At 40.2% G+C, this 24985-nt stretch overlaps 1 protein-coding gene across 1 annotated transcript; it reads left to right on the forward strand.

Moving 5' to 3' along the window:
* Positions 1-7342: 7342 nt before the first annotated feature.
* TMEM41B (transmembrane protein 41B) lies at positions 7343-24723 on the forward strand. Its single transcript, XM_083478705.1, has 7 exons — positions 7343-7819; positions 13102-13219; positions 15062-15190; positions 17802-17895; positions 19828-19932; positions 21776-21914; positions 23416-24723. Exons 1-7 carry the CDS (start codon positions 7702-7704, stop codon positions 23583-23585), a joined length of 873 nt encoding a protein of 290 aa, XP_083334831.1. The 5' UTR covers positions 7343-7701; the 3' UTR covers positions 23586-24723.
* Positions 24724-24985: the final 262 nt, after the last annotated feature.

Genomic DNA, 24985 nt, shown 5'->3' on the forward strand with positions numbered 1-24985 from the left:
GGCCTAACCATTAGCTAATAGGGGGCTTTGGGGGCACTTTAAAAGGGGCTTTGCAATGCCTGGCAGTCAGCTGATCTGTGCGTGCATATACACATACATATATGTGTGTGTGTATATATATATATATATATATATATATATATACACACACACACACACACAGAGAGAGAGAGAGAGAGAGAGAGAGAGAGAGAGAGAGAGAGAGAGAGGCACTCACAGCTTGGCAGAAATGGCCTCACAGGCCAAAATGGGGAGGCCTGTGGGCCAGAGGTTCTCCACCCCTGAGATCACTTCCAGCAGCTAATTCAATGAAATAAGTCTTACTACCCCTCAACTTGTACCTAACTTCATTAGAAATCTGGCCTTCCAACCTTTGTAGATTATATTGATTGTTAATTTTTGTTAATTACTGAGTTGAATAGGATCCAAACTGCAGCAGTCTGATTGGTCCTAGAACAATAGGATCCAAATTGCAGCAGTCTGATTGGTCCTAGAACAATAGGAATTCAGAATGCAGCAGTCTGATTGGTCCTAGAACAATGCAGCAGTATGATTGGTTGGCAGGAACCACCCAATCATGCTCCAGATATAAGTGAATCCACAACCTGATTGGCTTACAGTAGAATTCCAGAATTAGCCAATGATGTGCAGCCCATTGTGTAAATAATGTATATAAATCAGATACTTTGAGGGGACTTTCATTCGTTCCTCCTCACCACTATGAGCTGAATAAAGAGCATGAAATCACTTGGCGACTCTGAGTATATTTCAATTTTATTTAAGGCTTTGCTTCAAAAGATATTTGCAGATAATTCATCTGAAATTAGCAGAACATGACCTAGTGGTTTGCCTGCAACAAACAAAACATGGTTTGTTTAGCTTTACCATGGTTTGTTTCTTCCTAACAAACAACAGTCATAAGCCATGGTTTGTTGTTGGGTTATGATCCTTGGCTTGTTCCATAATTTCAAGAGCAAATGAAATGGAAAGAGAGACAGAGCTGCACATGAACTTCAGATGTGCCTCAGTACAGTCCTCCCAAGATTTCTTCCGTTAAAGTTTTGGAGCTGCAGACCTCCTAATCCATACATCAAGGGAGCCTCTTGTAGCACATAACTCTAGTCTCTGGGGTTCATGATGTACATTTTCTAAAACAATTTTAATATATTCAAAAATTATTCATTCAGGTCAGTTTAATATGTAAAATCTGCTGCCAGAATAATCTCCTACAATATTTTCAGTTTGAATAGGACTGCCTGCTACTCAGAGTCTCACCAGTTAAGTGTTGGAAGTAGGCAAGTCTTTTGCAAGCGATGAGTCAACACTTAGATGAACTTTAAACAGTCAACAGACTAATGCAAGGAGGAACCAAGACAATGAGAGCCTGGGGAGAAACAGCATGATGAAAGATGAAAGAGACAGAGGAAGTATGTAATGAATGTGAAAGTATAGGTAGGAAATTATTGTAGTATAGAACAGAATATAATTATATGTAAATTGCTTTGCTTTGGTATAATTACACCATAGATAAATAAATCTGGAACAATTAATACAAACAGTATTTGCAGATCATTTAAACATAGAAAATTTAGTTATTGTTCAAATCGTATAGAAATCTATCTTATTCAGTCTTTTGAGAAGTCACCTTGCATCTACCTATACCATGTTGTGAAATCTACCCCTTTTATGACAAAGAAGATGAAACCCAAAATCTTCATTGTGTGGAGGTGTGGTGTGCACAATCTCACTCTCCACTAATTTGGAAACGAGTTCTTATGAAACACTCCACTTCCACGTCTATACATTGAGTATCCTCCCCATGCACTTCCAGTTCTGTAAATTACCGTATTTGTCCTTGACACTAACAGCCTATCTCTCTGCCCTTCTTCCTTTCTGTATCCCTTCCTGCCTCTTTACTCCTCCAACCCAACCATAGTTAGCCTCTCAAAGTCTCCTGATATGTTACTCTGCCTATTACTCCTTTGTGAGCCTTACACATAAAATATACAGTACGTACAAGAAAAGATAACACCTCTTTTATTGTTCATTTTAATATTTACCACCTTGATAATGTTAGGTTAATAATATTTTTATTGTATTTATTTATCAACATGAGTTTGACCAAACTGCGGGAGGCAGTGGAAGACAGGAGTGCCTGGCGTGCTCTGGTCCATGGGGTCACAAAGAGTCGGACATGAATAAACAACTAAACAACAACAACATTATTATTAATAATAATAATAATAATAATATTAACATTCACAAACCTTGTAAGTAATTTTGGATATAATCATGATGTTTCTTGTAGTAACTAAAGATGTTAGGGGGACCACCCAAAAAGTATGTTTTTTAAAGAATACCCTGAGTCCTTCAAAAGTCATCTTAAAAGGATCAGAGCAGGTGATAAAATTGTAAATGATAAATTATTATTATTATTATTATTATTATTATTATTATTATTATTATTATTATTATTATTATTAAAATAAATAAAATAAACATAAAAAATTCTTTGCCAGAGGTCATTCAAGTGTTGAGCAACATCTTGGTTTGTGTCTAGCCACGTACTGTATCTTCAAAAGTTCTACTTTTGAGATTAGTTCTAGTGAATTCTGGTATCACATAGTTGAGGGTTTGTGGTTATTCCTCTTTCTTCAACTGCAAGAAACCATCACGGTTCTGCTGGGAACCAAAGTTAAAATATCCAGATCAAAATAAATATCTGACCTGCAGTGTTCAAGATGAATGCACAGATTTCATGCAGATTGTTGCTTGTGGGGTGAAATTAGTGCAGTACTTGTAATCTCCACACCACCCTCCCAAATAAAACACTAATCCTGTTTAGCTGCTAAGTCCACAGTGGCTTTTCATCCTCACATTAACTGCTGTAAGTGACACTATGCGCTTTCCAGGACAGACCTTTGGGCTAGTTCTGTTTACTAATCTCATTATAAGAAATGCTCCATCAAGTGTTGGGAGTATTCTGCTAGTGATAATTCATATGTAACTATAGTGCTCTTTTACAATGGAAAATAAACTTCAGACTATCAAAGGAAGAAAGTTCAAGTAGAGGAAATAAGGGAATTAAAGTGTGGAGAAATAGAATAATAAATAAAAAAGCAGAGACAAATTAATAAGGGTATATATGGAGACGACTTAATCTATCATAACTGCATAATGCAATTTTATTTATTTTGAACTAGTGTGTTTATACAACAAAATGATTCTTAAATAATAAAGAAAAGTGGAATTTACAGATAATTTAGAATGCAGCCGTTTAGCTGCAAACTCCATTTTTAAACCCTTGCTGATTTTATCTTGTCTCTACAGAAATACCTTTCAATAATTTAACATTTGTAGCAGGCTTCCTCAATCTTGGCCCTCCAGATGTTTTTGGCCTACAACTCCCATGATCCCTAGCTAGCAGGACCAGTGGCCAGGGATGATGGGAATTGTAGTCTCAAAACATCTGGAGGGCCGAGTTTGAGGAAGCCTGAAAATTTTGTAGGAAGGTTCTGCAAGAGAAAAAACCTGTTTTCTACCCTTGAGTTGTAACTCAAAATGTTGATCTTTTGAACCAGACAGATACATTTCACTGAGATATCAAAATGTAGTGGGGAAACTCATTTCAGTTGAATTAGTTGAATTAGAGGCCTGATCATGCATCCCACTTTCTCCTATCTATGCCAAGAATGACACGTACCTGAAATGCCTTTGTTTCACTGGTCCTTTCAAGCGGCATAATTCAATGCCACTATTCCAACTACATAGTGTCATGCCATGAAAAGGCCTCATGGCCAGTGGCGTAGCGTGGGGGGTGCAGGGGGGCCGGCCGCACCATCTGGGGGTTAGGGTTAGGGGGCGCAAATCCACGGGTTAGGGGGCGCAAATTACTTGCATTGCCCCGGGTGCTGACAACCCACGCTACGCCACTGCTCATGGCTTCCTGCAGGATCAGATATTCTGGTGATGGTGGTGCTGTTAAAAATATAGAAGCATAGCCAGGAAAAGGGTAGCAAGTGGAAATTTTAATTATCGCAATAGGGATTAAACTGGTTTACATTTTCATTCAGTTTGCTTGAGGATCAGATAGTAAATCTCTTGGTGATCTATTTTACTGAAGTAAAATTTATAGTTTAAGATTACTTTAGATTAGAACTTATTCCTGGAACATTGATACCACTGAAAACAATCACTTCAGACTGAATCGTCAACTATAACATGTGCTGAAGCTGTTAAGTCTTTCAGCTTGTACTTTCATTTCTGTTTGGTATACCGTAACAAAGATACAGTCTTAAATAACAGAAGACCCAATTACCAAGTCTGATCTAATTTGCTACAAGGTACTGTATTATTAGGCAGAGAAACTTTTATACACAGCGTATGTCACTTTTCACGTTTAATTTAATCACAACTTTGTAGAGCCTAGTGGGGTGTGTTCACAGCTAACAGTTTACAGAACTGTAGCTGGAAGTGCCCATACCACTATAGTCATCGTATTTAATAATGTGTTAAATGGGCACTGAAATATCTAACAATAGTTCCAAAAGAAACAGTTGCTCAGCGAGAAGGTCCTTGATATCTGCTTTAGCTCTGGTGTGAAGATTTGGGGGACTCTCATGGTGGGGTATCTGTCTACATACCTAAATCCACTATAGTGGAACACAGTTGTTGAACGCTTCGGAAGCCGAACAATTCAGAACCCAAATGCAAACTACCAGGAAGTGAATGCTTTTGTTTTCGAACGTTTTTCAGAAGTCAAACTGCTTCCTGAGAGTTTTTAAAATTTTTGCTCTATTGACTTTGCCGACCGGCAATTGCACCTCAGTTGTCGAATGTTTCGGAAGTCAAACAGTCTTCCTGAATGGATTACGTCGACAACCGAGGTTCTACTGTATATTGTTCGCTGTACTCATTTTGGAAGGTACTATAAATGAAGACTGTGGAACTATGCAGTGGAAAATAGAGCAGGGGTGGCTAACTTGCAAACATAACCAACAGTCAAAGATGATGGCAGCTGAAGTCCAACAACATCCAGAGGGTGACAAGTTAGTTACCCCAGTCTTATTTCCTCTCCTTCTTCTCCATTCTTGATTCCTCCCCTCACTCCCATATTAAAGCTTTTGAGTGAAGGCTGTTAAAAATCATACTGTGCATGTTTGGCATGCATAGAACAAGGAAACATCCTGCACAGGACCTTTAATTCTGAATGCCCCTAGATGATGCTGCCAGATTACAAGGCTTCAGCAGGCACATCTTATGATTGTGGCAGAGTTATGGTTTAGTGGTGTTTGATGCAGTCTTACTGAGGTTATTCAGCTCTAGGTCTGGTCAATGCTTGGATGAAATACTTTAAAGGAACCCCAAGTATGCCACCTTGAGTTCAGTTTAGTGGTTTGACCCACATTTTGCTGAAGTGTCCAATTTGACTGCCTGCTACATCTTGTTATGAGTTGGGGAGGGGTAGGCTACAGTATATACCTGAGCCCTGCTTCTATTTACTGGATCCAGCAGAGATTCAACTGCTGGAAAAGCCAGGCCAGTCAGATGATGGCCCGAGGGCCTCCCTCCCTGGTTAGTTAGAAAGACAAAAGGTTGTAGCTATGGGAGAAACAAGACCCTTTTGGGATGCTAATGCTGTGAACCCATCCATCGTAGGCTCATGTTGTATTTATGTAAATAAACTATATTATCATAAAGACACCAGTCTCCACTGTCCCTCATTCCAAAGAAACCGAATCCTGGAACCCTTAGAATCTCACACCGCTTGGAGTAGCATGAAACAATATTAACATTATAGACATTCTGTAATGTATAGAACTTAGCAGCTAATGCTGCTTTTTGAATATTTGAATGCACTTGGCCTTCAGTGTTGTGTTTCACAACCCACACACAGATATGCTGCATAAGGTTGCCATATTTTAAAAAAATAAAAACCAGGACACTTCAAAAGTTGAGCTTTTTTAAAGCAAACCCCCAAAATTGCTAAGCTTTTTAAAAGAAAACCCAAAGTTGTTGAGATTTTTTTTTATTACTACAAAAACACCATGGCCCTAATGCCACATTATTAACCAAGTCGTGTACATCCTGTTGTGGTTTTCTCAGTATAGGAACTTCCTTCAGTTTTGTATCAAAATGAATTTGAAGTAAATGTCATGGTGGTATATAATTAGGGTTTCTGCTTGGCTGGTTTTAAACTGGCTATTTAAAGTAGCTAGTTTTACTGGATAGTCTTTTTGACAAGGGGAAGGTAGGTTGTACGCCATTCACTGTTCTGTATATACTGGGAGGAAGTGATATCCCTTTGAGGAATATTGGGGAAAAGAGGCACACAAAGAAACACAAATCTACAAAGTTCAACAAATAAGTTTTACTAGCATGTTTAAGTACTACCGTCCAAGCTCATAATACATTTTGCATTCCTGCTTGTGAAGAAATCCCATATATTTCCATCAAGTTGCAGCCTGCAGCCCACTGAACTCTTATTTTCAGGAAAGTGTGCAGATAAAAAGCCTGCTCCTCTTTTGTCCTGGAGCCAATTGTACACCACTATCACTCTATGCATATTGCATAAGAACATGGGAAGCTGCCTTGTACCGAGCCTGACCTTTTAGTCCACCTAGCAGTATTTTCGACCCTGACTTGGCAGTGGCTTTCCAGGATTTCATGCAGCGCTCTTTCTCAGACCGATCTAGAGATGAACCTGAGACTGTGTACATGCAAAGCACATGCTGTACTCCTGAGCTACGGCCCTTACTTGGAAGGAAGTGCCACAGTGTGAGACTGGACTTACTCCCAGACAAGAAAAGATAAAACCCTGGGTGTCATAAGAAGAGCCCTGCCGGATTAGACCAAAGGCCTATAGTGCATCCTGTTTTCTGCTGCAGCCAACCAGATGCGTATGAGAAACTCACGAGCAGACAGCCATCATAACTAGCAGCCACTTAGTGAAATGTCCCGCAGCGCTTCTACTCGGTGGAACCAGCACTGGATTTACGTATAAACTAAACAAGCTATAGCTTAGGGCCCCACAAAAATTTTTAAAGAAAAAAACCACCTGGATGTACATTTCCAAAATATAAGGAAAAAACCAAAATAAAATAAAACCTACATACAGCAACAGTGTTTTGTGTTGTGTATGGACTTATAGCATATAGCATATATTCAACACAAAAACAGCAACAATTTGTTGCTGACAAAGGACAGCTGGACATATAAAGGGCTCCATTACCTTCAGTAGCTTAAACCTAAATCCGGCCCTGGGTAGAACCCATGGGCGCAGCTGCCCTTCTCCCCGCCCCCAAATCCATAAAAATACATAGCAAACTGAGGTTTTGCCCCCCCCCCAACAAAAATCCTGCCCATGCCCATGGTGGAACCACTGCGTTCCTTCCGAATCGGCGTCTTTTGGAGAAAGAAACCGACTTCCACGGTATTTACTAGAAAACGTGGGCAGCCCTTCCAGGAACCCAAAGCAAAGGTGTTGGCAGAAGGGCGGCGGGGGTGCCTCTACGGGCGGGGCGGACTCACAGAGTCCGCGCCTGCGGCCTACGGAGCCGGCGAGCGGGCGGCGTCGGCGCTGAGGGGAGGGCTGCGGCCGATCCCGCCTCCTCTCGCGGTTCTTGGCGCCGGCGGAGGCTGAGCCGGGCCTGTGTGTTGCCGGCCGGCGAAGGGGCTGGTGGCGTCGCCGAAGGGGCTACCATGGCGCAGCCGGGCACGAGCCAGCGAGGGTCCGGGAGGACGTCGGAGAAGGAAGAGGCGGCGGCGGCAGCGAAGGAGGCGGAGGCTGCCTTGGAAAGGCATCAGGAGCTGCTTGCAGGTGGGAAGCAGAAGCGTCAGGAGGCGAACGCGTGAGAGATTCATGGATGGATGGATGGATTGGGGGGGGGGGGGGACGCTGGAACCAAGCCGGCGGTGTGCCTGGAGGTGTTCCGGGGTCACTGGAGAATGAAGGATAGGAGACGCGGGAAGGGAGAGGAGGAGGAAGAGGAAGGAGGAGGGTGACTCAGAGGGGAAATGCACATGCTCCGAAGCAGCGTTTAATGCCACAAAACAAGAAGTGCCGGGGTTCAAATTCGCCTAGATCCCGAACTGAACAATCTTCCCACATAATCCGTGGCTGGCCGGTTCTCGGTTTTCTTGGGCATTCTGCAGATGCTCAAAGGGACGCATTTATTAAGCCTTTTAAGTCGAGACCTTTTGAAAACAAGTTCTGGGGGGTCCGAGGCCTGTCAGGAGCCCTACTTGGGAAGTTTGCTGTGCTCTCATGGGTGTGGAGGCCCATATGGCGTGATGTGGGGCAGTTCTTCTACGTTGGACCTCAAAGCAGATAATTCAGGTTCAAGACTCATTAGTCATAAATCTCTGAAGGTGATGTTGGGCAATTGGGATATTGTGGGTGGCCTGTGGCATTCAGCAGTAAAGTTGTGTTCATTCCTATTGGACAAGTTGCTGTTAGCCTGCTTTATGTATTTATTTACTCACGGAACCCAAGGTTCCCAAGCAGTCACCCCTCTGGACACTGACCAGATCAAGACCAGTTTGCACTGTGGTGGCTTCGGAGTTTGAATCGTAGCCATTGGTCTTCTGAAAACAGATTTCCTATAACAAGAAGTGCTTTAAATATGATAAATACTAATGATGAGCATTATGCATGAAGGAAACCAGTTGTTAGGGGCCTAGGAAAGCGGTGTGGAGTAAGGAATGTAGTTCAGGAGTTGAGTACAAAAATGCATTAACTTTCAGCTGTTGTATTCAAAGTGTAATATCTACAATGGGACCTGTGCATAGTTCCAGCGGTGAGGTTATGACAGGTTCCATTGATTCTTAAGGTCTTAGAGACAATAGTGAATAACTTCTCGCAAGTCTTTCCAAACCTTCATGTCAATAAAATTGGGACAGTAGTTGTGATTGAATTAGAAAGGGATGTCTGCAATGTCATATGTGATGCCTGCCAGATGGTTATCAGTGATGGGGTACGTCTAGCCTCTTCAGCAAAGTTTCCTTGGGAATATACTGTATGTTGAATGCGTATCCCAAATCTGAGGTGTCTTTCACTAAACACTTGCAATCCGTGTAGATTTATTTGGAAGGATGGCCAATTGTTCTTGGTGGGATTAAGTTGCTTCCTCTAGGCTGTATGAAAGACTGTCTTCTGGGAGATTTGCCACCTTCCACAAGCATACATTTCCCACCTGGAATAGATAGCTGATAGTTGAAAATGAAGTAGGATTATGTGTTGTGTTTTGTGGGAGTAGGCTTGGGAAGAGAAGTTGTTTTATTAGAATAACCTTGTGATGACCTAGTGTGTCATTACTGGTTCTGAGTGGAAATGTCTGGGAAATTCTCTCGGGAAAGCAGAAATGATACATTGAATTCATAGGTTGGATACAGACCATTTTAGTACAGTGGTACCTCAGGTTACATACACTTCAGGTATGTAAAGTTGAACTGCGGGAAGGCAGAGCAAACTGCTCACAAGTGAGAAAATGCTTCTCTCCAAAAACATTTTTCTCCCAGCGTATTAGTGAAGCATGTTTTTGTGTGTGAAATGTTCTCTTTGCCATATTTGCCATAACTTGCATGTCTTCAGATAGACAGATCTCCTAACATCTTTCTCATGCTTTTCTGTCAGGTTACATTTTAGATGGGAAAACTGCTAATGATTGCATTAGTTTTAAGACATAAGATACTGTTCATGCAGGGCTGCTCAGAAAGGACTGAGCCTATTCCTAGCCTCCCAAGTTTCTTACTTGCCTGCTTTTTTTATTAAGAGAGGCCCTACTTATTGTGCGCTAGAAACAACAGCCTGACAGTGGAAAAACTTGAGTTGTCTGTTTCTTCTTCGCCAGTCCACTGTATTTCTGTGGTGGCTGCAGAGGAAGTGAAACCCCTTTCTTTTAGCCAGAATGGGTGCTATACAGGCTGGCAAAAGAGAAACAAATACTCTGGTTCTCTTTGCTAGTCCACTCACCCATCTGTGTTGAGTTCCTGGTTGGCAGTGGAAACCAGGTGAGTGGTTAAATACAAAACTGGGGTAACTACATTTATTTGAGGGGGTGAAGGAAACCATAGGGCTGTATTCAACTAACTTGGTTTGCTAGTGGAAGCCAGTGCAACTATTCCCACTAGTGCAACAGGGCTTATGCCATCTCCTCCGTCTGCACCCTCCCCAGATCTGTTCCAGAGGGTTGAAGGATCCCCCAGAACAGCACATGGGATATCATTCTCTCCGGAAAGCAGAAATGATACATTGAATTCATAGGTTGGATACAGACCATTTTAGTACAGTGGTACCTCAGGTTACATACACTTCAGGTTACAGACTCCAGTAACCCAGAAATAGTGCTTCAGGTTAAGAACTTTGCTTCAGGATGAGAACAGAAATCGGGCTCCAGTGGTGCAGCAGCAGCAGGAGGCCCCATTAGCTAAAGTGGTGCTTCAGGTTAAAAACAGTTTCAGGTTAAGTACAGACCTCCGGAACGAATTAGGTACTTAACCTGAGGTACCACTGTACTTTTTTTGCATGTACTGTATAGCCTGCCTTTCTTGTATCTTGGAACCCAAGGCAGCACATGTGTGGTTTTGAGAGGATTACTATCCACAGACTGACCAGACCCACATGTACTTAGGTTTCCTAAGATGATGGTCTTGTGGCACTTCAAATTTTATCCTGGGTAACCAGTCCTGCCTTTTGCCTTTTAAAATTGGGAACCCTAGTAGCTTGGTACAGGTAAGGACATTTTGACATTTACAGCCTGAAAGAGCAGAGTATTTAAACATGTACCGTAATTGGTCTAAACTGGCATGGCGACATTGTTGTAGCCACATTATATTAGATGCTTTGGAAATAAGTGTTATTTCAGAACTTGACATAGTTATTCAGAGTAGCTGCACTTCGAATTTTAAAGCCTATTCTATAAATTTGCTGTGTTATCCAGTTTAGATATAAGTGGGTAAGGAATAGAGGAAGTACAGTAAATGCTACTTTATGATTACGTGTTCTTACTCTGACTCTTAACTGGCTGTGGCAAACTCCTGTAAGTGAAATTACTTGTGTCAAAGACATTTAAAAAGTTGGCTTTGTCACAAGGACTTTAAAATTAAGGTATGCAGTACATTCTAGTTTTAAAATAATTCCTTTGGTTCAGTGGACTTATCACAACAGTGCATCCAAATAATGTTCAGTATCACTTTTATATTGAACCGTTTTTCATGTTGGAATAGTAATTGAAGTGCCTTTGCCAAATTGAAGTTGTAATTACAGATATCTACTGTACTTGAGATGATTGAGTGCAGTTAAATGTTAACTCTCAGTTCTTTGCATATAATGTCACTTGAGTGGTCCTAATGATTTTTTTGAATTTATTTGCAATAGAATTTGTTCCAAATTGAATCATGATATACTCCCTGTGCAAAAAGCACTCTAATCAAAGTAAAATTTAAAAGTGTAATGCATTGGAAACTTGTAAGCTTTGTTTAGCCTCCAATGCAATAGCAGTTGTTAGAAATTGGCATGTAATGTGGAAATTGAACTTTTAAAATGAACATAATTTCAAGAGCTTAAAAAAAATGTAATGGCAGGGGGAAAAATTCAGGTAAAAACGGTTATCAGCTTATCTTCTCAAAACCCTTGTTGAGTTTGGCATTTTAAAATTTCATAGGTCTTTGTGGGTTGTGCGCATATTTCAGACCTAACATGAATGCACATTCATACAATTACCTGTAGGCATAGTTGCCTACAGCACAGATACAATGCCATGATTTGTGATGTTGGCTTGCTGGAATAGCAGTGTGACACCCAGAGTGTACATTTGCTGCTGTAATTGTGAAATTCAACTGCTACTAAACAATTATCTTTCTTTCTGCTGACAGTAATGATTTTATACAGATTCTTCCTGGGAGGCACTGATTTTAAGAGGAGTAATGAAACTTCAGGTGTAGCTGTGCCGATGGTGTGCCTTCTGTTAGACATATGAGGCTTTATGAAAGCATGCTACACAAGTGTAGTAACTTCAAGGCAAATTGCTAAATTCAGAACACTTGTTATGCCACGTCATATGATTTTCATACTTATGTGGCAGTTTCATCATCTCTGTACTCCTCCTGCCAGCTCATAACCATGTAACATCACAAGAGGGAATATTCAGTACACATTGCATAATCATGGCACCACCAATTGTAATAAACACTCTGGGATTATTATTATTCTTGACAGATAAGCAGGGTGGATGATCTAGCCAGTTTACTATGTAGTAGCAGTCTCACACAGTTGCCTGCCTGAGTGAAATAGTTGTTTCAGGCAAGTTGGTCATGGGCATGTTTCCTTTATCCATCAATAGAAGCAAATTTAAGAAGAAATGAACTTATTGCTTGATTATCATTACTAAAGTAAGCTAGGGAAGTAGACTTGAGTGAGCTCTAGTTACCTTGTCAAACTTCATTTCTTTTACAGGATTCTTGCCCACAGTAGTAGATATGATGGTCATCCGAACTGAATTTGCCCATTTCTGTCCATTTTAGTTCACTGATGCCCAGGATGTCAATATTTATTCTTGCCATCTCATTTTTGACCACATCCAACTTACCAAGGTTCATGGTTCTTACATTCCAGGTTCCTATGCAATATTTTTCTTTACAGCATTGGACTTTTCTTTCGCTTCCAGGCATATCCGCAACTGAGCGACCTTTCGGCTTTGGCTCAGCCACTTCATCCACTCTGAATCTACTTGTACTTGTCCTCCACTCTTCCTCAGTAGCATGTTGGATGCCTTCCGACCTGAGGGGCTCATCTTCCAGCATCATAACTTTTATATGCCTGTTGTCTTTGTCCATGGAGTTTTCTTGGCTGAGATACTGGAGTGGCTTGCCGGTTCCTGCTCCAGGTGGATCACGTTTGGTCAATACTCTCCACCATGACCTGTTCATTTTGGGTGGCCCTACATGGCATAGCTCATAGCTTCTCTGAGTTATTCAAGCCCCTTCGCCACAGCAAGGCAGTGATCCATGAAGGGGTGAAGTCTAAGTGCCCCTCCTTAATTCAACCCCTCAAATATGATTTGTAAGAACTCATGAATTAATTATATATTTGTTCCATTTCAGGAAAGGCCCATAAAGAAGGTGGATCTGCACGAATGTCCCTTCTCATATTATTGTCCATCTTCTTAATAGCTGCATCTGTTATGTTTCTGGTATATAAAAACTTTCCACAGCTGAGTGAGTAAGTATGACAGAGAATTTGCTTTGTTTCCAGCAAATGTACCTAAAGAACCTTACAAACCTATAGAACTCTAAAGTGAAGGACACAGTTCATTAAGTTTTCAGAAAGGAACCATGTGTATAAATGTTTAGTTTTGATATCAGAATTTACCAGTAAGCCGCAAGGTACGCTGCCTGGCTCATTCCTGTCAGAAATTTGACATAGCCATTTAAAGATTACTGTCAAAGATTTTTTTGTTCAGACAATACAATATGGAAGCTTGTTGTACTACTATATAAAAACACTTGATATTGCTGGTTAACCCCAATCTTAGTTTTAATATGTCACAGTGTCTAAATTTCCCAGATGGATAGTTGTATATTCTGGGATTAGAGGTTAAACTAACCACCTGTTAATGTCTGGCAGAGCTGAGCTGTCTGTCCAATTCAAAATTATGTCATCAGACAAAACTTGGACACATGCTCATTTCACTACACATTCACACTACAAAAAGCTGTTGCGATACTGGGTTCAAAGTAGTTTTTAACTATTGGAGCTCCCCTCTCCAAAAAACCAAACAACCTCTGGAATTGTAGATTTCTGATTATGTTGAGCACTCCTGTTTCAAGGATTTGTGATAGTTAGCTGTTACTGTTTAACTGACGTGGAAGCAGTGTTAAAAACTCAGATATATAAGCTAAATGCTAAATGGCACCTTAAACCTAGGTTACAGTTGCCGCAATGGAATAACTGTTTGCTAGGGGTTTGCCTGATTGTCCTTGGGGTCTCTTTCAATGCTATAATCCTATGATTCTATGATATCAACTACATTGCTTGACTGTAGCTTGGCTTGCTCTTACAACAATTCACTTGTCCCAGTATATTTCCACTTGTCCCAGTATATTTCCACACAGTGGAAATGAAAATGGTATTAACTATGGACTAAGCCAGAGGTTTTTAAATTGTGGTCTGTGATGATGGAGGAGTAAGATGACCAGCAATGGCCCCATGATTCACAGGGCAATACAGAAGCACAAGATGCATGTCTTTTGCTGTGCACAAGTCAGCAGACTCGGTGCAGATAGCAATCACCAACCTGTCACCCAGAAATCTCCACGTAGTCACAACTGGACCAGCTCCAGTAGCAAAACACACCTGGCACTTGGGGAATTCCAAACACTGTTTTGAAGTGGCTTACATTTGTAGTGTAGATGTGGCCATAGAGCTTCTTTGTATGTTCTGCTGAGAATCACCCAAGTGTTTTCCAAAATATAATATCTACAGGTATTTGAAAGGAATTACTTGCTTCCAAAGATGCAGAGAGTTGGGGTATTCTCTGTAGATGTGTTATCTATTGAAGCCCTTCTCTATCTCTGAAGGAATGTTTTGTCCAGTTTGAAAGTGAAGTGGATAAAAAGTCTAAACACCACAAACAATTACTCTTCTCTAAAGCAATGAACATGTGTTCCTTCTGCTTGTATTAAAAGTTATTAAGTTGTGCCTGAATATTATGTTGAATACGATGAGTGGCCTTGCTTTGAACATTGACTTTGATTAATAATTGCTGGAGCGGAGGCAAAGGTTTTGATAATATCAAACTGTCTAGTAATTTCTGAACAACTGATGTTTTGATGTAGTACCTTTGATACCTCAACAGGTTATAGAATAACATCAAGTAGTAGTTTAAAGCTGGCTGTATGTATTACAAAATCCAATAAGTCAAACAATGTAATTAGTATTTTACATGAAATTTTAAGAGTGCATGATACATTATGTCACAGTGCCATTAGTATCCCTGCTGTTTGGGGCAAGCATCTGCTGTTTATGCTGGTAACGTCATCTGATTTTTTTTTCCCCCTACAGAGAGGAGAGAGAATGTATAAAGGTTCCCAGAGACATGGATGATGCTAAAGCCTTAGGAAAAGTTCTCTCTAAATACAAGGACAACTTCTATGTACAAGTCTTAGTGGCCTATTTTGCTACTTACGTTTTGTATCCTTATTTGAAAAATACACATAGCTGTGGCTTTCTGGAATATAACATGAAGTAGTTTCCAGGCTCTTTTTTCTGTGTGGTGGTGATGGACCCTCTTGATTACATGGATTGGGTCCAAAGATAAGTGAATAGATGGAAGTCCATAGAAGAAAAGGTACCCATCCCCTGCACCTCCTGAAAGGATCCGGTGTGGGGGGGAGGCTTTTGAACAATGTGGGATGGAATGTGGGGAACAACCTTAAGAGCCATTAAGAATTTGTGTGACCGTACTTGGCATCTTTCAATATGGAACTGCTGGTAGTTAACAGTGTGTGGTTTTCATTGGTTTATATAAGAAGGCCCTTTCCCCACTTCAGCATTGAACATGTTTTTTTCAGAATTTTGACATGTAAGATTGGACCAGAAAGGTAGGGGGGGGGGAATAGAGTACATTGTATTATTGGGGGATTAAATTCAAGAAGCCAAGGCTGCATTCCTAAATATACAGTACTTACTAAAGAATATGCTTCATTGTAGGCAATGGAAGCTACATCTAAGTGAACATAGGTTTCCTTTGCAAATGACTTTGTTTTGAAACTATAAAATGATTTATGAAATAAGGTGATTTCATCCTTAATAACACTCCTGTGAGTTGAATCATTTAATCTTAGAGGATAATGAAAGCAGACAGAATGCCAGTGCCTTTGGAATCTGAGCAGGGATTATCCTGCATTACCCTGGCTTGATTTATTCCATGAAAGGGGAACCTGTGGTCTTCCAGATGTTAGACCACAACTTGTGATGTTCCTAACCATTAGCCATGCTTGCTGGACGAGTGAGTCCAGGAACTTCCCGAAGGCCACAGATTCTCTAAGCCTGCTTTTTTTCATTTCAAGTGGGAGAGATTTATCAATTTTAACAGAACATTAAGTGTAGTAATCAATAATTGAAGGAACCTTTGAAACTGATTTTAAGAAGCAACCTAACTTGGTTTAATCCTGTATTTTAAGATGTGAAAACTGCATAAGAAGTCAAAGGGGTTAAGAGCATTTAGGAAGACTTGACTTATTTGCATAAAGGAATATTTTTGTGCTGTGAGGTTGTTAAAAAAAATTCTTAACGCATAGGCAACCTGTTAAAACAAGCAGCTTTATTTTTATTGGTGGTTATTCACCCTGTGGGGATAGAATATGCTAATTTGCTATTGCTAGGTTGTTAACAACACTTGGATAGAAATGAGTCTTTGATTCACTTAGCTATTTAAAAGTTGTTTGAGGCATGCTCCATTAGTGCTATGTGAACAACTTTTAGCAGCTGTAAACAAGGCTATTTAATGGTACCATTGAATAGCACTTCATAGTACAAAATTGTGTTTTGTAAGAGTTTGGTTCACAGAACTTGCAGTAAGTAGCCTACACAGAGGTAAAGCTGAGATTCATTTATTATATTCCTGCCCTGGGACCCAATAAAGGTTAGAAATACCACAGATTATTTTTTTAAAAAGCCACCCAATGTGAACCTTTATTGGTATCTAAATTAGTAGAACAGCATAGTCTGTGAACCACCGTGACACCTCCAGGTATAAGGCAGTATATAAATTCAGTAAATAATAATAGTCTCTTCTATACATTGCAGAATGAATGTTTCAGATTTATGACTGAGAGCCAGGTACCAGCACAAGTCCTGCTAATACATTGGGGCTTTCCCCTCTCTTCCCCCTGTGGACCGCCCCCCCAATTGACTGTGGGGAAGGGAGAGCATGTCAGAGAATCCTGCAGAAACACACACAGGGGACATTTTTCCATCTGGCAAGCTGAAATGCTTGTGTTGACAAAACAACGATTGTGAAAGTCCCCAACACGTTAGAATGCTCTTTTCCTGACAATCCTCTCCAGGTTGCAGTTACCCCTGATGCTTGTGCACCTTTTTCTTCCACACTTTCCCCTTCCGCATAACTTTCCATTAATGTGCTTCGATACAGCACTTTGGGAACATCCAACTTCTTCTGCAATTGGCTTTTGAGGCTTTCCCTCCTTATGGAGGGTCTCAATGATGGCTTTCTGCATAACTGTCAGGTCAGCAGCCTTCCCCATGATTGTGCTTCCTACTAAACCAGACTGAGAGACCATTTAAAGGCTCAGGAACCCATTGCAGGTGTTATGGATTGAATAGCTACTGCACCTTTTCACAATATTCTAATTTTCTGAGATTGTTAATTTGGGGTTTTCATCAGCTGTACACCATAATCATCACAATTATAACAAATAAAGGCTTGACATATCTCGCTTTGCATGTCATGAGTCTATCTCATATATTAGTTTCACCTTTTAAGTTGAATTACTGAAATAAATGAACTTTTCCACAATATTCTAATTTTTTGAGTTTCACCTGTCTATGCATATTTCAAATATTAAACCATCTTTTAAATTGTTTTCATTGGCAATACTTTTGATATATAAATTATTTAAAATTGTATTGGTTTTAAATTTCTAAGGTTGTAATCCTATGTACCTTGGAGAAAGTTTTACTAAAAACAGTCAGACCTAACTTCTGAGTAAACATGCATTCATATACTCTGCATGTTCAAAACAGTAAAGTAATGTTGTCCTTAACTAAACCTACCATCCAGTTTGCAAACCTTTGCTATTCCTGGATCAATATTTCTGAGTATACTTTCAGGATTTCTCTACCCTTTCCCCCTAGCTCTATTTCTTGTTTGTTTGGTAAGTATTAATTACAAATACAGAATGCTTTTCTTCAAAATATTTGTTTAAGGTATTTGCTATTTAGTGCAGCAGCAGATGATGTGAATAGTACAGGCCTAACCTTTTAATATGTAACAATTGAAGTAATGAACAGAGAGTTCTTATTAATTAAATGTTTAACTATTAAATGTTTAGCTATTACTTTCTTAGGAAGTTGAAAGCTGTTTACAATAAGACAGTAACAAACAAAATAGTAATATAACTGAAAAACAACATAGAAACAGACACAGAAAGAATGCTGAAAGCAACCTAAAAACCTGCTGGCAGAGGTTTGCCTCAGGGCCAAAATACACATTACTTACTCTAAATAGATTTTCCCCATTTAATTGCAAGTGTCTCTTCCCTGGTGTGCTGTGAGACTGCAGCATAAGGAGAAGTTTAATTTAACCCTTCTGTTATGCTGCAGTGGGTGCCAACGGGAACTTCTCCTTTAAGCCTAATTGAGGTGCAGGGGGCATCTTGACTGGGGTCATTGGTGGGGAGAGAAAACCCAAACTTCCCTTCCCGGTGGAGCCCACATCTGTAAGGAGAGAAGAATTGTTCTGGCTCTGTACACAATCACTTGTGTATTTATCTTTTTTATTGGATTTGAAAAGGTGTCCTCAGGTTGTATCCAATGTTAGTCATATTCGGAGGAGACCCACTGAAATGAATGGACCCAAGTTAAACACGTACATTAATTTCATTGTGTCTACTCTGAGCACTGATTAGAAGATAGGGTAAGAATATTTTAAATATATTCAGCTGGCTCTGTTAAATCAGTGCCCAATAGCAATAATTGTTTTATGTAAAGTAGGACTGGCTTTTCCTCCACTGAATTTTAACGCTAACAAAGAAAGAGAATAGTTAATAGAAATGTAGCATTTACTAGTGAGGACAGTATACTAAATCTTGCCCTCCTGGGGCAGCTGAAATTTGCTTTTGACATAAGGGGTGGTAGTGATGAATCAGCTCTCAGAAAGGAGTACTTTCTAATGGACAAAGTTGAATAAGTGATAGCAAAATAATAATTTTACTAGATAGTATTCAACTAAGTTTAGCCTGGAGTAGACCCGATGAAATTACTGAAAGTGACAAAATTAGGTCCATTAATTTCAATGGGTTTACTCTGAGTAAAACAGAAACATTGGGTGGGATTCACATAACACATCCTGCTTCTGCAGCAGGGCTTACCTCTTAATTCCCGTGTTCACATATCAGATTAGCAAGCTAATATGCTTGTGCAGACAGAATGTTTGTAATAGTGCAATGTTCAATTCCACCCACTTCTTCTCTGGTGGCTATAAAAGTGAGCAACTGGAAACCAATTTAAATGCATTAATTAGGGTGTGATGTACATCCCTTTCCAAGACTTGAAACAACTTCTTCGGAAAAAGGAAGGGCGTTATGGTTAGGGTCATTTGCAAAACGCTATGTGAAGGCAATTTGGAAATGGTGGCCTCAGTGCACCATGTTGTGGACAGCTAGTCACTTGTAACAACAGATGGCCCCAGATGCAGACACACGAACACCCTTGTATAATAAAAGTCCAATTCAAATCAGTTTAAAAAGAGTTTTCTGTAGTTACTACTATTTTGAAGCTTCTTGTACTAGAGTTGAAGTGTGTGTTCAGCAGAATCATACAGACAACTCATACATGGTAAGAGTTTCTAGACTAGTTTTCTCTCAGATATGCTAGTTTTCTGCATGAAAGATTTTCTTTTTAACATAAAGGGGAGTACTAACAAAGCAGTCGCCTATAGGTGGTCTGAGGTGATACAGTTCTAACTAAGAGAGAGTAATATTGAATGTATAGATAAATGCTTAACTACATTGATTATTTGAAACCCATTGCATGTTAATCATGTGAAGGATGAATATATGAGAGTCTCATTTTCCATTCATTTGCAGTGCTCTGGACTTGGGGCCTCTTTCTGTTATATGCTGTCCTATTTAGTTGGAAGACCTGTTGTTTATAGATATTTAACAGAGAAAGCCGTGAAATGGTCACAGCAGGTAAAGTCACTCTGGTGGAACATCTGTCCTAAAAGCTTACATTTAAGTATAAGAGGATAGGAATTACACAAATACAGTGGTACCTTGGTACTCGAACGGCTTGGCTCCTGAACAAATCGGCTCCCAAACGCCGCAAGCCCAGAAGTAAGTGTTCTGGGTTGTGAACATTTTTCGGAAGCTGAACTTCCGACGTGGCTTCCGCTTGAGTGCAAGAAGTTCCTGCAGCTCCTGCAGCCAATTAAAAGCTGTGCCTTGGTTTTCAAACGGTTTTGGGAGTCGAACGGACTCCTGGAACGGATCAGGTTCGAGAACCAAGGTACCACTGTATCCATTTCACCCCACTCCTGGTCACAACCTGGATTTCATGCTAAACCATAGTTCAGTGTGACAGGAATGAGTCTAGAAACTACAGCTAATCCAGAATGCGGCAGCTAGACTGGTGACTGGGGGCGGCCGCCGAGACCACATAACACCGGTCTTGAAAGACCTACATTGGCTCCCAGTACGTTTCTGAGCACAATTCAAAGTGCTGGTGTTGACCTTTAAAGCCCTAAACGGCTTCGGCCCAGTATACCTGAAGGAGCGTCTCCACCCCCATCGTTCTGCCCGGACACTGAGGTCCAGCGCCGAAGGCCTTCTGGCGGTTCCCTCATTGCGAGAAGCGAAGCTACAGGGAACCAGGCAGAGGGCCTTTTCGGTGGTGGCGCCCGCCCTGTGGAATGCCCTCCCATCGGATGTCAAGGTGATGGACAACTACCTGACATTCAGAAGACATCTTAAGGCGGCCCTATTCAGGGAAGCTTTTAATGTATGATATTTTAGTGTTTTTTGGTTTCTGTGGAAGCCGCCCAGAGTGGCTGGGGAAACCCAGCCAGATGGGCGGGGTACAAATAATAAATTATTATTATTATTATTATTATTATTATTATTATTATTATTATTACTAGAAGTAAATTTTGGGCTTGCATGCCGTTCGTGTGTCGTCTGATTTGACAAACACTGGTTAATGTTACTTTCAAGCAAGTCAACTTGAAACCAGTTGTAGCATAACTCTTTCCACCCCTGCTTTCCCCAAAGTAACAGCAAATATGGGGATTTGGCAATATGGCAATATGTTCTCTTTGTTGACAATGAAATGAGTTGCTAGTTGGCTGTTATGTCTGTACCCTCAAGCCTGGAAACTCTCAGCTCCTTTCTGGGCCGCCTTCTTCTTCTTCTTCTTCTTCTTCTTCTTCTTCTTCTTCTTCTTCTTCATAGTAATAGAAGTAACAGCAGTGGCAGTAGTAGTAATAAATTTTATTGTTTTATTTTTCTGTACATACTTTCACACCCCTACCTAGAGAATCCCCTATGTAGAAATTGCTTCCTTATTTTGGGATAGCCCAGTTTAACCCTCAGCCACCTGAGTTCACTATTAGAGGGGTAAAGTTGGACCTACAACAAAGCATTGCAGTATAGGGTATTCCTGTTCCCTGTTCCAGTCAATCAGCCATGGTCCTCCGTGATGCTCTATTTTGTTCTCTCTCTTACCCAGTTTGGGGAGGGGTTTTTCATCCAATAGTCAGCATTCCTTGGCCACTCCATCCTCGTTTGGCTTTTTTTGGGTTTGCCAACATCCTTAGTTCCTCCCCAAAGGTTTTGTTGTTGTAATTCTGTGAACCTTGGGGGTTCAACCAAACTTGCTGCTTTCTCCCTCCTGTGTGTGAATGGTTCCATTTTAGCTATGTGAAGACCAGCACTCGCAAGTAAACTTTGGAAATAGAGGGAATGATTATGCAATTAAGATTGCTGTTATATTTCTAAAATAGGATTATTTTAATTTGGAATTTTTATATCCCAACAGGTTGAACGACACAGAGAACACCTCATTAACTACATAATATTTTTGAGAATAACTCCTTTCCTTCCTAATTGGTTTATCAATATAACATCTCCTGTAATAAATGTACCATTGAAAGTATTTTTTATTGGTACTTTTCTAGGTAAGAATTCAGATTAATATTAAAGATTTGCTAAATGTGACACTATTTTCCTTTCTGCATGCTTCATTAGTACACAGCCCCATCTCTTGGGCAGTTGTATAAATTTTGAAAAACTGTTTTTGCATATTCTTATTTTAGTGCTTTATTTATTTTTAGTTGTTAAGGAATGCAGGCTGTAAATTTCACAGCTAAATGAGCTGAAATTCTACATACCTATCATAGGATACATTCCATTTTTGAGCCTACTCTGTGGCATGATTGTGGTGAAGAAATCCTACATCACCACCATTGTTTTGTCTGCTCATTGGATCTGTTCAGAATAGTAAAAAGGCCTGTTGCAGTCTGGCCAGCAGGGGGATGGTGACGGCTTTGCAAGAAGCTTTTCAGATAAAGTTACTAGCATCCACTACAGTGTGGATGCTATGGTTATTTCTGGATCAGTGCCAGTGATCACACAGGGCTCCTGACTGTTCACTTTGTATCGAATACCTTTCAACTTGCGCAACCTGAAGTTGTGAAAAAGTTATCTGGAGAACCAAGACCCATGATAGGCGCTTTGGATCCTTGGCTTCTCTGGCTTATTAAATCTGCAAGGCTTGGTTGGGCTAGTCAGCTGAGTCACAGAAGTAGAGAAGGCAAAGTGCCAGTGACACAGAAGCAGACAGAAGTGAAATTCTGGGTTGTAGCTTTCAGAAGGTGGACCTTGGTGACTACTGATTTGGCCTATAGCTTTTGGCCTGCAGGATGCCACAAGGTTTTGTCTTGACCCCGTGCTTATTAATGCCTGCTTTTAGGCAGGCAGCAAATACATTTTTATTTAGGCTGGTTGTTTTGGAATCTCTGTTTTTCATTCTTGATTGCTTTAGTTATTGGGGGGGTTATAATTGGTATTTTATTGTATAGACCATCTTGTACATTTTAGTTAGGGATGCGGGTGGTGCTGTGGGTTAAACCACAGAGCCTAGGACTTGCTGATCAGAAGGTTGGCGGTTCGAATCCCTGCGACGGGGTGAGCTCCCATTGCTCAGTCCCTGCTCCTGCCAACCTAGCAGTTCGAAAGCACGTCAAAGTGCAAGTAGATAAATAGGTACTGCTCCGGCAGGAACGTAAACGGCTTTTCCGTGCGCTGCTCTGGTTCGCAAGAAGCGGCTTAGTCATGCTGGCCACATGACTCGGAAACTGTACGCCGGCTCCCTCGGCCAATAAAGCGAGATGAGCGCCGCAACCCCAGAGTTGGTCACAACTGGACCTAATGGTCAGCGGTCTCTTTACCTTTTTACATGTTAGTTACAAGCTGGAATATAGATAATACTTTAGTGTGGTAACCTAAATAAAAATGCTTTAAAAATAGAATCATAGAATTGCAAAGTTGGGGGAGAACAGGTTCTTCCTTCATGTCTTCTGAATCATCTATAAGATTTGGTGACATTAAAAAAAAATACACAACTGTTTTGTGTTTATTTTTTTCCCCCTGATCCATTTTTTTGTTTTTTATTTCCAGGTGTTGCGCCACCATCTTTTGTAGCAATTAAAGCTGGAACAACGCTCTACCAGCTTACAACAGCAGGTGAAGCAGTCTCTTGGAACTCTGTTTTCATTCTCATGATTCTAGCTATTCTCTCCATTCTGCCAGCTATTTTTCAGAAGAAACTTAAACAAAAGTTTGAATGAGAATTAGCCTGGATCTTCATGTCCCATATTTCATCTCAGGATCAGCACTATTTCTATGGTCACTTTTCTATCGCATCTTTCACAATTTGAAAGGAGAGAATTATAAGAGATAAAAATGTTTCTGGACTTCTTGCTGAGTTTTATTTATGGGGCACAAAGACAAAATAACTGCTTTCAGAAGAAATTAAGATGAACCATATACTTTTTTAAAGCATTGTTCATTCTAACTAATCAGTAATATATGTAATATACATATACATATGTATATGTATGCCTTATCTGATTTTGTTTGTGTAGGCTTAACGTGATAAATTCATTACTGTTTACCCCTCATCTTTGCACCATCATTCATAATTCTGAAAAAGTAATAGACTGCACAGTTGTTTCCACAGCCCAGTGGGTAATGGATTGTATGGATTCTTTATTAATGAGCTCCTTGTGGGAGAGCAGGAAGAGATATTTTGACCAGTGTTTCAGAAATTCCTGGGTTTCATTTTGCTTCATGCCAACTGTGGAGACACTGAAAAACATTGAGTGACTTTCCTGTCATATGAATGTTTTTGCTGGGGTTGGGGTTGATCAGACTTTTATCTATCATGGCACATGAAAAATGCTAACTTTTTTCTATATATTTTGCCAGTATTTCATATGTATGGCAGCTGTTTCCAAAATTGCTAATATTTTATTAAACTAATTAATCAGCTGTCAAAAATAATTATTTGCATGCATTTATAAGTGCATGCAAAAATGTGGGAAACACTTTGAGGAATTATCAATTTCAGTTAGTAAGCAGAAACAATCTGTCATTATAGTTAATTAAGTATATAATGTTTGCTAGGTTTTTATTTATGCAGCATGGCCATATAGCATAACCTCTGGTGTAAAGATCCATTGGTGCTCCAAGTGCCCAAACAGTGGTCCTTCAGGCATGGAATCCCTCATTTCTTTTCATGCCCCTGCAGCGGAAACATTTTGTAAGTGCCTCAGTATGAGGAAGCTCCATACCTACATGCATACTTTCGTTGGGTTAAGGTTATCATGTACAAATTGTACATCTTGTAAATAGACGTGCTAGGAAGATGTGTCCCTGTTTTGATGGAAGGCTAACTGATGATTAAATTTATTTTTGAAATTTTAAGAGCTCTGTTATGGTTTTTACTCCCCAAGGTAATGATACCTTTCCTTGAATAATTATTGTTGCTAGGGGTATTTCGTTTCTGTTTCTGGGCTTCATTATATTGTTCCAGTTCAGAATGCCACTCAAGTGTGTCCATCTCTAGGCCTGATTACTCTGTGCGGTTATTTTTGTTACGAAACAATTTTAGCCATTTTACAGTTCTTACAAACAAAGCAGACTACAGTACTTGCCAGCTTCTGCTGTCCTCCTTTGAATCAAGGCT

Source organism: Podarcis liolepis (assembly GCF_965112155.1).
Source record: "Podarcis liolepis genome assembly, chromosome: 1".
In the NCBI taxonomy this organism is placed as follows: domain Eukaryota; kingdom Metazoa; phylum Chordata; class Lepidosauria; order Squamata; family Lacertidae; genus Podarcis; species Podarcis liolepis.

Excerpts from the sequence above, each read along its gene's own strand:
- TMEM41B (XM_083478705.1), top strand. The coding sequence starts at position 7,702 with ATGGCGCAGCCGGGCACGAGCCAGCGAGGGTCCGGGAGGACGTCGGAG. Across the intron at positions 13,220-15,061 it reads AACTTTCCACAGCTGAGTGA|AGAGGAGAGAGAATGTATAA; the intron begins GTAAGTATGACA and ends TTCCCCCTACAG. Across the intron at positions 15,191-17,801 it reads TATTTTGCTACTTACGTTTT|TTTGCAAACCTTTGCTATTC; the intron begins GTATCCTTATTT and ends CCTACCATCCAG.